Genomic DNA, 10,435 nt, shown 5'->3' with positions numbered 1-10,435 from the left:
TTGATTTAATGTAAAAAAAGCAAATTTTAAAAAATTACGAATATTTTCTCAGATAAATGCACAAAATGTAAAAAAAAAATTAAAAATTTCAATAAAATAAAATAAAATTTAAAAAACTACACTTTTTCGCACTTTATTAAATCTCTCAGTATTATCAAATCCTGAATTTACATATCGAATAATTTTTCAATAAAATTAAAACAATATAATTTTTATTTTTTAGGGAATGTTTCATTCGTTGTTTGCCGTGACAATGCAAGCGTGAGCCTGTATCAGTGTATCACACATACGCACACCGCGCGCAGCGGCTGCTGTATAATCGAACATGTGGCAAATTATAATCGCCAACTTATTCTTTGAACTATACAAAGTGAAACTGCTTCACTGAAACATGGGTATATGACAATCAACCGTTATTAGAGTAAATGAGACAATAAAATCCAGAGACTGTTTTTATATGAATCCATGAGGCTACATGAAAATAGCACATATTTCGTAAAATTCGCATGAGGTAATAATCACTTCTATTGTTGTTGCGCTTGTGTTACATGAACAGCAAACAACAATAGAAATGGATTCATGTAAAAACAGTCTCTGATAAAATCCATGCAATAATAAGAAAACAATATGCTTATCGGGCAAGATGCTTCGGGTGCTCGGATTTTTCGGATATTTCGGACGTTCGGTATCATGGACGTCCAAATCCGATTGGCCCGAAATCGAGTGTTTTTTGGAAATTATTTGGAAAATCTCGCGAAAAAAAGAAAAAAATAATGTTAGAACCATTTGTTTTCACTTTTTGTATCAGTTAAATCTTCTCAAAAAAATATGGGGACCTTAGACCCGAAAATTCAATTAATACCGAGTGCCCGAGTTCGGGGAATCACGGGTTTCGGTAAAAAAAATAATTTCGGGTCGGGCTTCGGTCGGTCACTGGCAAGACACAGGAAATTTGATCGGACCTCAGGCCGATTTTTCCATCCCGTTGCGACCTCTGATCAATGCGGATACATACTTTGATTCGTTACTGTGCAAAATAATCTTTAGTTGCGTCAAATCATATATATTAATTTGATAACTCCTAGAGGCTCTTATGTATTCGATCATACAATTTTATACACAATATTCATATAGTTAAATATCGACAGTTGATTGCCATATAGTTTAATTATTACTTTTCCGCACACACCTTGTGTGTATGGCATAACACGATAACTTTCAAACAAGAAAAGTAATTCAAAATCTGACTTGCCGAGGAATAGAAACCATTAGATTTTGAGCGACTTTGGTTGATAGAGTGAAGTGTCATGTCTGGTGTGATGCCCATGGCCATCCATGGGAAAAATTCAACTTTTCTTCCAAAAGTGATATTTAGTGTATTCTTAAACACTCAAAAATATGTATTGAGGGGTTTTTGGGTACGAGAAAACCGAATATGAAGTTAGTTTCGCGATGCAAATAACTTTCGACACACTTTTCATACAAAAATTTTAAAAATTTTGGATTTTTGTATGGAAGCCATGCCTGTATGATATCGTAATGAGCTGAAACTTTGCACAGGTTATTTTTATCACACAAAAATACCATTCCGAGAGTTTGAAGACATTTCAACGCATATTAGGGGTACCTCCCTAACAAAATTTTGGATTTTTCGCTCAAAAACGAAATTTTGTATGGGAAGTACCCTTAATATGCATTGAAATTTCTTCAAATTTTCAGAATGTTAACTTTTTGTGAAAATAAAGAGGCTTACGTACGCAAGCTGACTTTTCCGCATGGAACCGAAATTTTGGGAATAAACTGATATCATGGTCTTTGTATGGTTGCAGTAAATTAAATTACCGTGAAAACTTGTGAATATTATTTTCTAATCAAAATAAATAATCACACCAAGTTTAAAGAAATTTCAATCCAAAAAATAGCCTGTTCAAAGTTTCAGATCATTACGGTACCACAAAGGCAAGTCTTTCATACAAAAATGAAACTTTTTGTGGATTTTTGTATGAAAAGTGTGTGAAAAATTGATTGCATCTTAAAACTAACATCAGATTCGGGTTTCTCCCCCCACTACCAGCCGGTGTATATTTGTATGAGATTGGAGACTTTTTTTTGCGAATCTCGCTAATGAGCGCCATCTGATTTTAGTGTGAATTAGATGCAAAAACTGAATTTAATTCTGTAGCATTGAAATGAAAAAGTGAAAAAACAACAACAATAGCACGGCCACACAGAGCTGTACATCTATGCGTGCTGATGCATACATACACATATACGCTTTCTTCATTCTTTCATTCCATTGCTATACGTATCTCACTGGTCAACAGATCTATGTAGCCATGTTACTGTTGTTGTTTTTTTTTCTCTTTTTCGATTCAATTCATTGTAACTAAATTGAGTTCAACTATGGAATACAAGATGGCACAGATGAGGGGAATTCGCATTTTGTCTCTTCATAGGCTTAGCCGGTTGCCCACTACACACTCTTCAGAGTCTAAGTTTTACACCGATCAATCAATGTCGTTGAAAATTTGACCAGATTTATTCCTCGTAGTGCCCAATCATCCCGTGAAGTCACATTTTGAATTTCATGTCTGAGCACGAAACCATCGTGCCACCAAAATGTTTGAGAAATGATCAAAAATGTATGGATGTGGGATTGTGGGTACTCCATTCGGACCAAAAAAAGTTACATCGGTCAACAGATATTGCTCAAAAACTAATCAGCACGTCTCCTAGTAGTCCCAAATCATCCTGCAAAGTCAGAATTTGAATTGAGTTTTTGGAAGAAGATTTATCGTGTTAACAAATTTTGACAACACGCCACAGGACACAGGACACATCACACACAGCGACGCACATTAATATGCCCCAAAATCATCTCCAATCGTGTTTTCCACATTAAATATGCATAGAAAACATGTTTTGGGATGACTTTAATTTTTTGGCCTAATACAATACCTTCCCTACACTAGGTGTGCGGAAAAGTAAAAATAACATCTGCAAATTTTCACATGATTACAATATCATACAGGCAATGAAAAGTCTATCAAAAATTATTTGTATCGCAAAACTTGTATCAGATTCAGTTTTCTCATGAATTCATATTTACCACAGCAATGAAACGACAACAACAATAACACATATTTTTACAGTCAAAATTTTGATGTCAAATGGTGTCGACATTGGTGACGGTATTTTGAAACAGACTGTGTAATCCATATTCATCGTATATGATCCTATGTAAAGTTCTATACTTGATCTAGTTCACATTGACGGTTCAAATCGTTTATGTCCACTAGCGTGGACATGGACTGTGTGTTTCTTCTGTTACATGTACGTTGTAATGGACAAGTATAGTAACATGGTGTCGTTCAAATAAATTTGAAAATCCGTCCACTCGTGTCGACACCATCTAGCACGGTAGTAGGGATTTCATTGCTGTGATATTTACGGTAAAAGATACGTAATAAATTCATGTTGTGGATCACAGTGCGGAAAAGTTCATTTTACGGATGTAAGACATTTTATTTTTTATGTCAATAGATGTGTTTTATTGTCGCTTGTAAATCAAATTATTGAATGTAGTATTGAACATCATTTGGATAAATCATATAGAATTTTACTGCGCATTTCGTTCCTATTTTTAAGAGCAGAGCGAATCGTGGCATTAGCACCAGTGTTTCATATATCGCTATCAGTATCCGTAAGATAACTGAGAGGGATATATTCAGCCAGATATGAAACTGTCTAAATTAGACATTGGAGATGGTAAGCGTGTCTAATGCAATTTTGACACAATTTTGACACTCATATCTGGCTGAATATATCACTCTCAGTTATCTTACGGATACTGATAGCGATATATGAAACACTGATTAGCACAGTTTTTTGATGGTTCAGATCTTCGCGATATTGTCAAAAAAACTAATGGTGAGAGTAGTTCAAAGCACATAACATTCCAGATCTTAAACAGAACGAAACTGACTCATCGATAAGTATAACGTATGGATTTATTATCAATCTGTGTGAGTGACAGGTTCGATGACTTCAATTACAAAAACAATTTTTACTATTTGCTCTTAGGAGAATGGAATGGGACAGTTACAGACATCCGAAATATGAATATAGACTTCTGTTTCTACAAATGATTACTCTTGAGGAAAGACGCAAGATGGTGCAAGTGTCTTTCATCTTCAAAATTATTCATGGGGATAGGAAGTCAACTTACGTTTCGAACACTATGAAATGTTATGATTCAGCGTATGATGCCCGTGCAACTCCACTTTTCGATTTTCCAATTAGAAGGAATAATTATACAAATTTTGAACCAATTAATTATATGCTTTCAACTCTCAATAATTATTATGCCAAACAGATGCCTAACGGTGATTTAAATTAATCGATTTAGAAGTAAATTTATCAACAGTAGAATTAAGAATTGAAAATTATTTAAAGCAAAACGCATGAAATCAAAAATTATTCAACAATGAGAATGGAATCATTATAAGAAAACTATTTGAAAACGTAACATATAGAAAATATTTAACTTCTACATGAAAATTAATAATGGAGACTTAAACATCAACAAAATCTCTCTGAAATTCAGAGTCTGAATTGCTTTAAAAAATGAAAGAAATGTATTTATATTATTTCGAATAAACCAACAAGGCGAAGGAACGCTGTACGGTGCAAAATGAGCAATTTAAACACGGCCGGTAGTATTCATCAATAAAACCCGTCACACATATACTAATATATCTTTTTTTTGTATTATTGATCATGTTTTGCCGGGGTATAGCTTCTATCTAAAATATAGTGTGACTTCAGACAGTGGCTAGCGTTCGGCGCGAAAGTATCACTTGATATATTGGCAACATGGTAGTGTATAAAAGTGTGATTTTAACTTTGCGAATGAAAATAAATTTCTTTGTTCCGCAATACTAACTTATTTTTTTCTGTAATTTTCAAAAGAATTTTCAATTTTTGTTGGCGTTCTCAATATTTCTAAGCTTTGCAAATGGATATAAAATTCTATTTCTGGCACCAATGAATGGAAAAAGCCATTTTTTGTATATATCATCATTCGTAAAAGCTTTAATTGGACGCGGTCATGAAGTTACATTTTTGACTAGTAATTCATTGCGAAATTTAAATTTGCCGAATTATACAGAAGTGCTAGTGGATCCGCCACTTGAAATGAGTGCAATGGGTAAATGGATTGTTTAAAAAAAATTATCAGTTGACTTGAGTATATTATTTTCGAAATATTTGTAGTAAAACAAGATGATTTTGTGGACATGGCTTCGGCCTCTATTTTTTCGTGCGTTCATTTGTTGAGAGATATGCCAAGAATATTCAATCCATATACACTTCAAAATGCAAATATCCAAAAATTCATTCATAGCACAGGACTTCACTTTGACTTAGTTATCAATGAAGAGTTTTACGGTGACAGCATGTTGATGTTTGCTCATAAATTCAAAGCCCCAATTATAACGATTTGTAAGTCTGTTTGGATTTTACACTTTTATTACTTCTCGTGATATTTATAAATTTGTATGTTTAAAGGCCCATTCGGAGTTCCAGAGTACATTGATCGACAACAAGGCTTATTAACTCCAATTAGCTTTGTGCCACATTGGGTAAGATTTGATATTGATCATTAATATCGAAAAATAAAATGTGTCAAATTTAGATGTTACCATTTTCGGATAATATGACGTTTTATGAGAGATTCCTTAATCTCATATTGAATGCTTATGATTGGGCAGTGCGTCGATACCAATTTATTCCGACAGAAGAAGAGTATGTCCAAAAATATTTTGCTCACTTAGCACCATTACCGTCAATTGATGAATTACATAAAAACGTGTCATTGGTTTTGGTTAATTCACATCGTGCTCTCTCTCCACCGCGTCCTTCAATGCCAAGTAATTATCCCAATCAATTTTAATTCGCGCAGCTAACAATTAGTGTCATACATTAAGTGTCAACTTATCAATTTTAAACACAAATCTTTTTTACACCATTTACAGGTATAATAAGCATTGGAGGTGCTCATATAAAACCAGCCGAACCATTGCCAAAAGAAATTCAAACATTTATCGATGGAGCGAAACATGGTGTCATATACTTCAGCTTGGGCACAGTGTTAAAATCATCCAAGCTACCAAAAGAGAAACTAGACGCATTCCTTGGTAGGTATATGGCATTCCATTTTATTGCTCGACTTAAGATATTAACATTTATGTCATTTTAGGCACATTCAAATCTCTTAAGCAACGTGTATTGTGGAAATTCGAAGATGACTCAATCAAGAATGTTCCATCGAATGTTATGATCAAAAAATGGATGCCACAAAATGATATTCTTGCTCATCCGAAAGTAATTTTATTTATTTCACATGGCGGTCTGTTTGGTACATCTGAATCGCTCTACCATGGTGTACCACTGTTGTTGATTCCGTTCTTCGGAGATCAACATCGCAATGCACACCGAATTCAAACAGCCGGCTACGGTCAATTCATGCCATTTCCAGAGGTCAACAAAGACTCATTTTCAAAGACAATCAATGAACTCCTTTCCGACGAATCTTATTTAACCAAAGCTAAGGAAACATCAGCAATTTTCAAAGATAATTTGGTGAATCCAATGGACGAGGCTATGTTTTGGATCGAGCATGTGTGCAGATTTAAAGGCGCAAAACATCTGAAATCACACGCTATCAACATGTCATGGTTCACATATCTATCGCTAGATATTATTCTAGCTAATGTGGTCATATTATTGGCGGGTGTTTTGGTGCTTTACAAGATAATTTGTGCATTGGTTTCACGAAAGAAACAGACAACGGCACCTGGGAAGAAACAAAAGTGAAATGTATATGAAAGAGTGAAGCAGAGATTTTTTTTTTGTTAAAAATATTCCTTCAAATGCAGTGTACAAACATAAATCTTATTTTGATTGAATTTAAACTTTAATGTATCCGTACAAACAATATTTTTAATAAATTGGGTTGAAAATGTAATCTATCTTGATTGATTTGTTTTTCTTTTTAGCTTTGAGACTATTATAATGATAAAGCACCCAAATTCATGAGCGTATCATGAATCACTTCTTACTTTTTTTTGTTTATCGCAGAGCTGTCCCCAAACGTTCGTACTTTTATAACGTGTTAGTTGTTCGTACGAAGAATCCGAACATTTGATTTTTCACGAACGAATGAACGAACGCAACAAAGTTCTACGAACGAACGAACAAAATGTGAATAAAAAAACGCTACAAATGAACGAACGATTCGTTTGGAGGTGTTCGTGGACAGCTCTGGCTTATCGGAAAGCAAGAGATTTGCGGTAGTCAATGACTATACGTATTCAAAGTGACTTGCACAAAATATGAAGTGCTATTAACTGATTTCTGTCACGTAATGATGACGGTTGTGATCATTCGAATCACGATGACTCGGCATTCTAATAAAACCAAAAGCGTTGTTGCTATTTATCATCGAAAACTAGTTTGACATTCATCAATGTTTCAAATATACATTGATCAATCGTGCAGAGAAATACAAATGAAAAAAATCTTCAAAGTATTTAGTTTTTTTTTTCTATATGTGTACGTCATTTCGTATATATATATAACCTGCGTAATCGTTGCACAGATAAAATTCTAAAAATCATATGATCACATTATTTATATCACAATTTCCCTTATCAATTTATATTTGCCACTTACTCAAAGATGTTTCTTTGTGATAACGCTGGCTTATACTATTTTGGCAGCTCCTATCAATAGTGCCTATTTGTACACATTTCGATTATTTTACCGAGCATTTTTTTGTGAACTCCAATGTGAACAATGGTACAGCCACCTTACAAAGAGTACCAGTGTTTACATTGGAGTTAACAAACATTTTTTCATATTAATAATATATCGACAGCGTTTTCTAATCTCTGTGATAATGCGATGAATAGAGCAAAGATAGAGTAAATCCAAGAAAGAGTAATGTCTAAAAGCTATCCAGCTGTCAAACTACAATAAAATGTGAATTTTTCGAAACCATATAGATTTAACAAGGTTCTTTATGTCATGCCTAATCAAGAGGCTATGAACTTTCAACAATATTATTGCAACATTTTCCAAATGACTATTAATTAGTTATCAGGAAAAGCGATAACATTTTTTTCTGGAAAACAAATGTATTGTTGAATTGGTTATGTCAAGCATACTGGTTTTATTTTGATTCATCTTCAACATGTATGTGTGCGCCCAAATCAAATGCAGATAACAATTTTGTAACTTTCTCATAGCTAAAAAAGACTATAAAATTGTTAGTACTTGCCAACCAGTAGTCAGTAACTACTGAACGTGAAAGTTAGTAACTACTGATTGAAATTGTTTAATATTTTATTTTTTTTAATAATGGTAAGCATAACAGCAACACTTTCAAAAATAAAATTTTATTTTTTAACATATCTTTTTTTATTCGGCAGGATTTTCGTTACATTTTGTTATTATTCACTTCATTGACATTTTCTGATGCCTACAAAGTGTTGTTTATAGGAATATTCAATGGAAAAAGTCACTCCATGTTTTTGCAATCATTTGTAAAGTCTCTTTTAAATCGGGGTCACGAAGTTACGTTTTTAACCAGTCAATCATTTATGAAGCATACAAATTCTACAAACTATTCAGAAGTACTGATTGATCCACCTTTTGATTTGAAATCATCGTGTAAGTACCAAAAATACTGATTATAAAGGAAAAACATACTAACTTCAAAATTATTTCCACAGGGACTCAGGATAAGTTGACGGATATGACAGATTTGTCTTTATTCAAGTCCATTTTGATAACGTTGTCGATGACAAAAGTGATGAACGAATATGCATTTGAAAATCCAAATGTTCAAAAATTAATTCATAGCAGCGACCTAAATTTTGATGTCGTTATCAATGAACAATTTTTCGCCGATAGTTTCCTGATGTTTGCCCATAAATTCAATGCTCCAATTATTACGATTTGTGAGTTCTTTTTACTAAAAGTAAAAAATACGCCAACTTTTATATTGGACGATTTATTTGTGTTCATTCTTAAGTGGTGTTTTTAATAGTTTAATCAGTGTTTTGTACATTATAATTTGTTAGGTCCGTTTGGCATCACCGACCATATAGATCAACACATGGGTTTGATCACTCCAATAAGTAATGTACCGCATTGGATATTACCGTATACAGATAATATGTCATTCATCGAACGGTGGCATAATGCAGTAGCAAGTATTTTTGACTTTATTATGTATCGATTCGTCTATCTTCCGACCGAAGAAAACCTAGCAAAAAAGTATTTTGCTCATTTGGGCCCATTGCCTTCATTAAACGATTTATTGAATAGCATATCTGTGGTATTTGTCAATAGACATCGAGCTTTATCACCACCGCGACCAGCAATGCCAGGTATGAACTATCTCATATGATTTGATATTTTGTTCCTTTTCGATCTCCATTCATAAATTCCATAAAATTTTCTGTATGTTATCCAGGCACAATAAGCATTGGAGGTGCACATATCAAAGATGCAAATCCATTACCAAATGAACTTCAAACATTCCTCGATGAATCAACGGATGGAGTTATTTATTTCAGTTTGGGAACGATAATTGAAAGTTCAAAACTACCCAAGGAGAAAATTCAAGCATTTTTAGGTGAGTGCAGGTTTCATTTTCAGCCTAGACGATATATTTTTATCAATATTTTTTCATTAGATTCATTCCGGCATCTGAAACAACGTGTTTTGTGGAAGTTTGAAGATGAAACACTCGAGAATGTTCCATCGAATGTTATGATCAAAAAATGGATGCCACAAAATGATATTCTTGCTCATCCGAATGTAATTTTATTTATTTCACATGGCGGTCTATTTGGTACATCTGAATCGCTCTACCATGGTGTACCACTTTTGTTGATTCCGTTCTTTGGAGATCAACATCGTAATGCACACCGAATTCAAACGGCCGGCTATGGAAAATTCATACTATTCGCTGAAGTAACAAAAGAATTGGTATCGAAGAAAATTGATGAACTCATTTCGGACAAGACATTCTTGAACAGAGCAAAACAAACGTCGGCCATTTTCAAGGACAATTTAGCTCATCCAATGGACGAGGCTATGTTCTGGATTGAACATGTTTGCAAATTCAAAGGCGCAAAACATCTTAAATCACACGCTGTCAACATGTCATGGTTCACATATCTTATCCTGGACGTAATCTTGGCCAATTTGATTATTGCATTGGTAATCATACTCGTTCTGTATAAATTAGCAAAAAAATTGTTATCAAAGAACAAAACCAAAGAAGAATCAAGAAAGAAACACAATTAATTCATTTTAATAAGTTAAAATTGTAATTTCGAAGTGTTTAATTAATATTAACGTA

The 10,435-nt window shown here is 33.6% G+C and overlaps 2 protein-coding genes across 2 annotated transcripts; both read left to right on the top strand.

The window, feature by feature from the left end:
* The first annotated feature begins 4,831 nt into the window (after positions 1–4,831).
* LOC116351563 (UDP-glucuronosyltransferase 2B1-like) lies at positions 4,832–7,027 on the top strand. Its single transcript, XM_031783689.1, has 7 exons — positions 4,832–4,878; positions 4,972–5,209; positions 5,275–5,502; positions 5,569–5,642; positions 5,696–5,930; positions 6,036–6,197; positions 6,260–7,027. Exons 1-7 carry the CDS (start codon positions 4,876–4,878, stop codon positions 6,874–6,876), a joined length of 1,557 nt encoding a protein of 518 aa, XP_031639549.1. The 5' UTR covers positions 4,832–4,875; the 3' UTR covers positions 6,877–7,027.
* A 1,317-nt stretch (positions 7,028–8,344) lies between these two features.
* LOC116351562 (UDP-glucuronosyltransferase 1-10-like) lies at positions 8,345–10,406 on the top strand. Its single transcript, XM_031783688.1, has 6 exons — positions 8,345–8,424; positions 8,493–8,733; positions 8,796–9,023; positions 9,147–9,455; positions 9,542–9,703; positions 9,764–10,406. Exons 1-6 carry the CDS (start codon positions 8,422–8,424, stop codon positions 10,378–10,380), a joined length of 1,560 nt encoding a protein of 519 aa, XP_031639548.1. The 5' UTR covers positions 8,345–8,421; the 3' UTR covers positions 10,381–10,406.
* The last annotated feature ends 29 nt before the right edge of the window (positions 10,407–10,435 follow it).

This window comes from Contarinia nasturtii, unplaced genomic scaffold (genome assembly GCF_009176525.2).
Source record: "Contarinia nasturtii isolate CC-2019 unplaced genomic scaffold, AAFC_CNas_1.1 Cnas_scaffold_5735, whole genome shotgun sequence".
Classification (NCBI taxonomy): domain Eukaryota; kingdom Metazoa; phylum Arthropoda; class Insecta; order Diptera; family Cecidomyiidae; genus Contarinia; species Contarinia nasturtii.
This window is presented reverse-complemented; position numbering and strand designations above follow the sequence as displayed.

Bases quoted from the DNA above. Each gene is read 5' to 3' on its own strand.
- LOC116351563 (XM_031783689.1), top strand. The intron at 5,503-5,568 runs GTAAGTCTGTTT...GTATGTTTAAAG, and splicing joins AGCCCCAATTATAACGATTT to GCCCATTCGGAGTTCCAGAG. The intron at 5,643-5,695 runs GTAAGATTTGAT...TGTCAAATTTAG, and splicing joins TTAGCTTTGTGCCACATTGG to ATGTTACCATTTTCGGATAA.
- LOC116351562 (XM_031783688.1), top strand. The intron at 9,024-9,146 runs GTGAGTTCTTTT...ATAATTTGTTAG, and splicing joins TGCTCCAATTATTACGATTT to GTCCGTTTGGCATCACCGAC. The intron at 9,704-9,763 runs GTGAGTGCAGGT...TTTTTTCATTAG, and splicing joins GAAAATTCAAGCATTTTTAG to ATTCATTCCGGCATCTGAAA.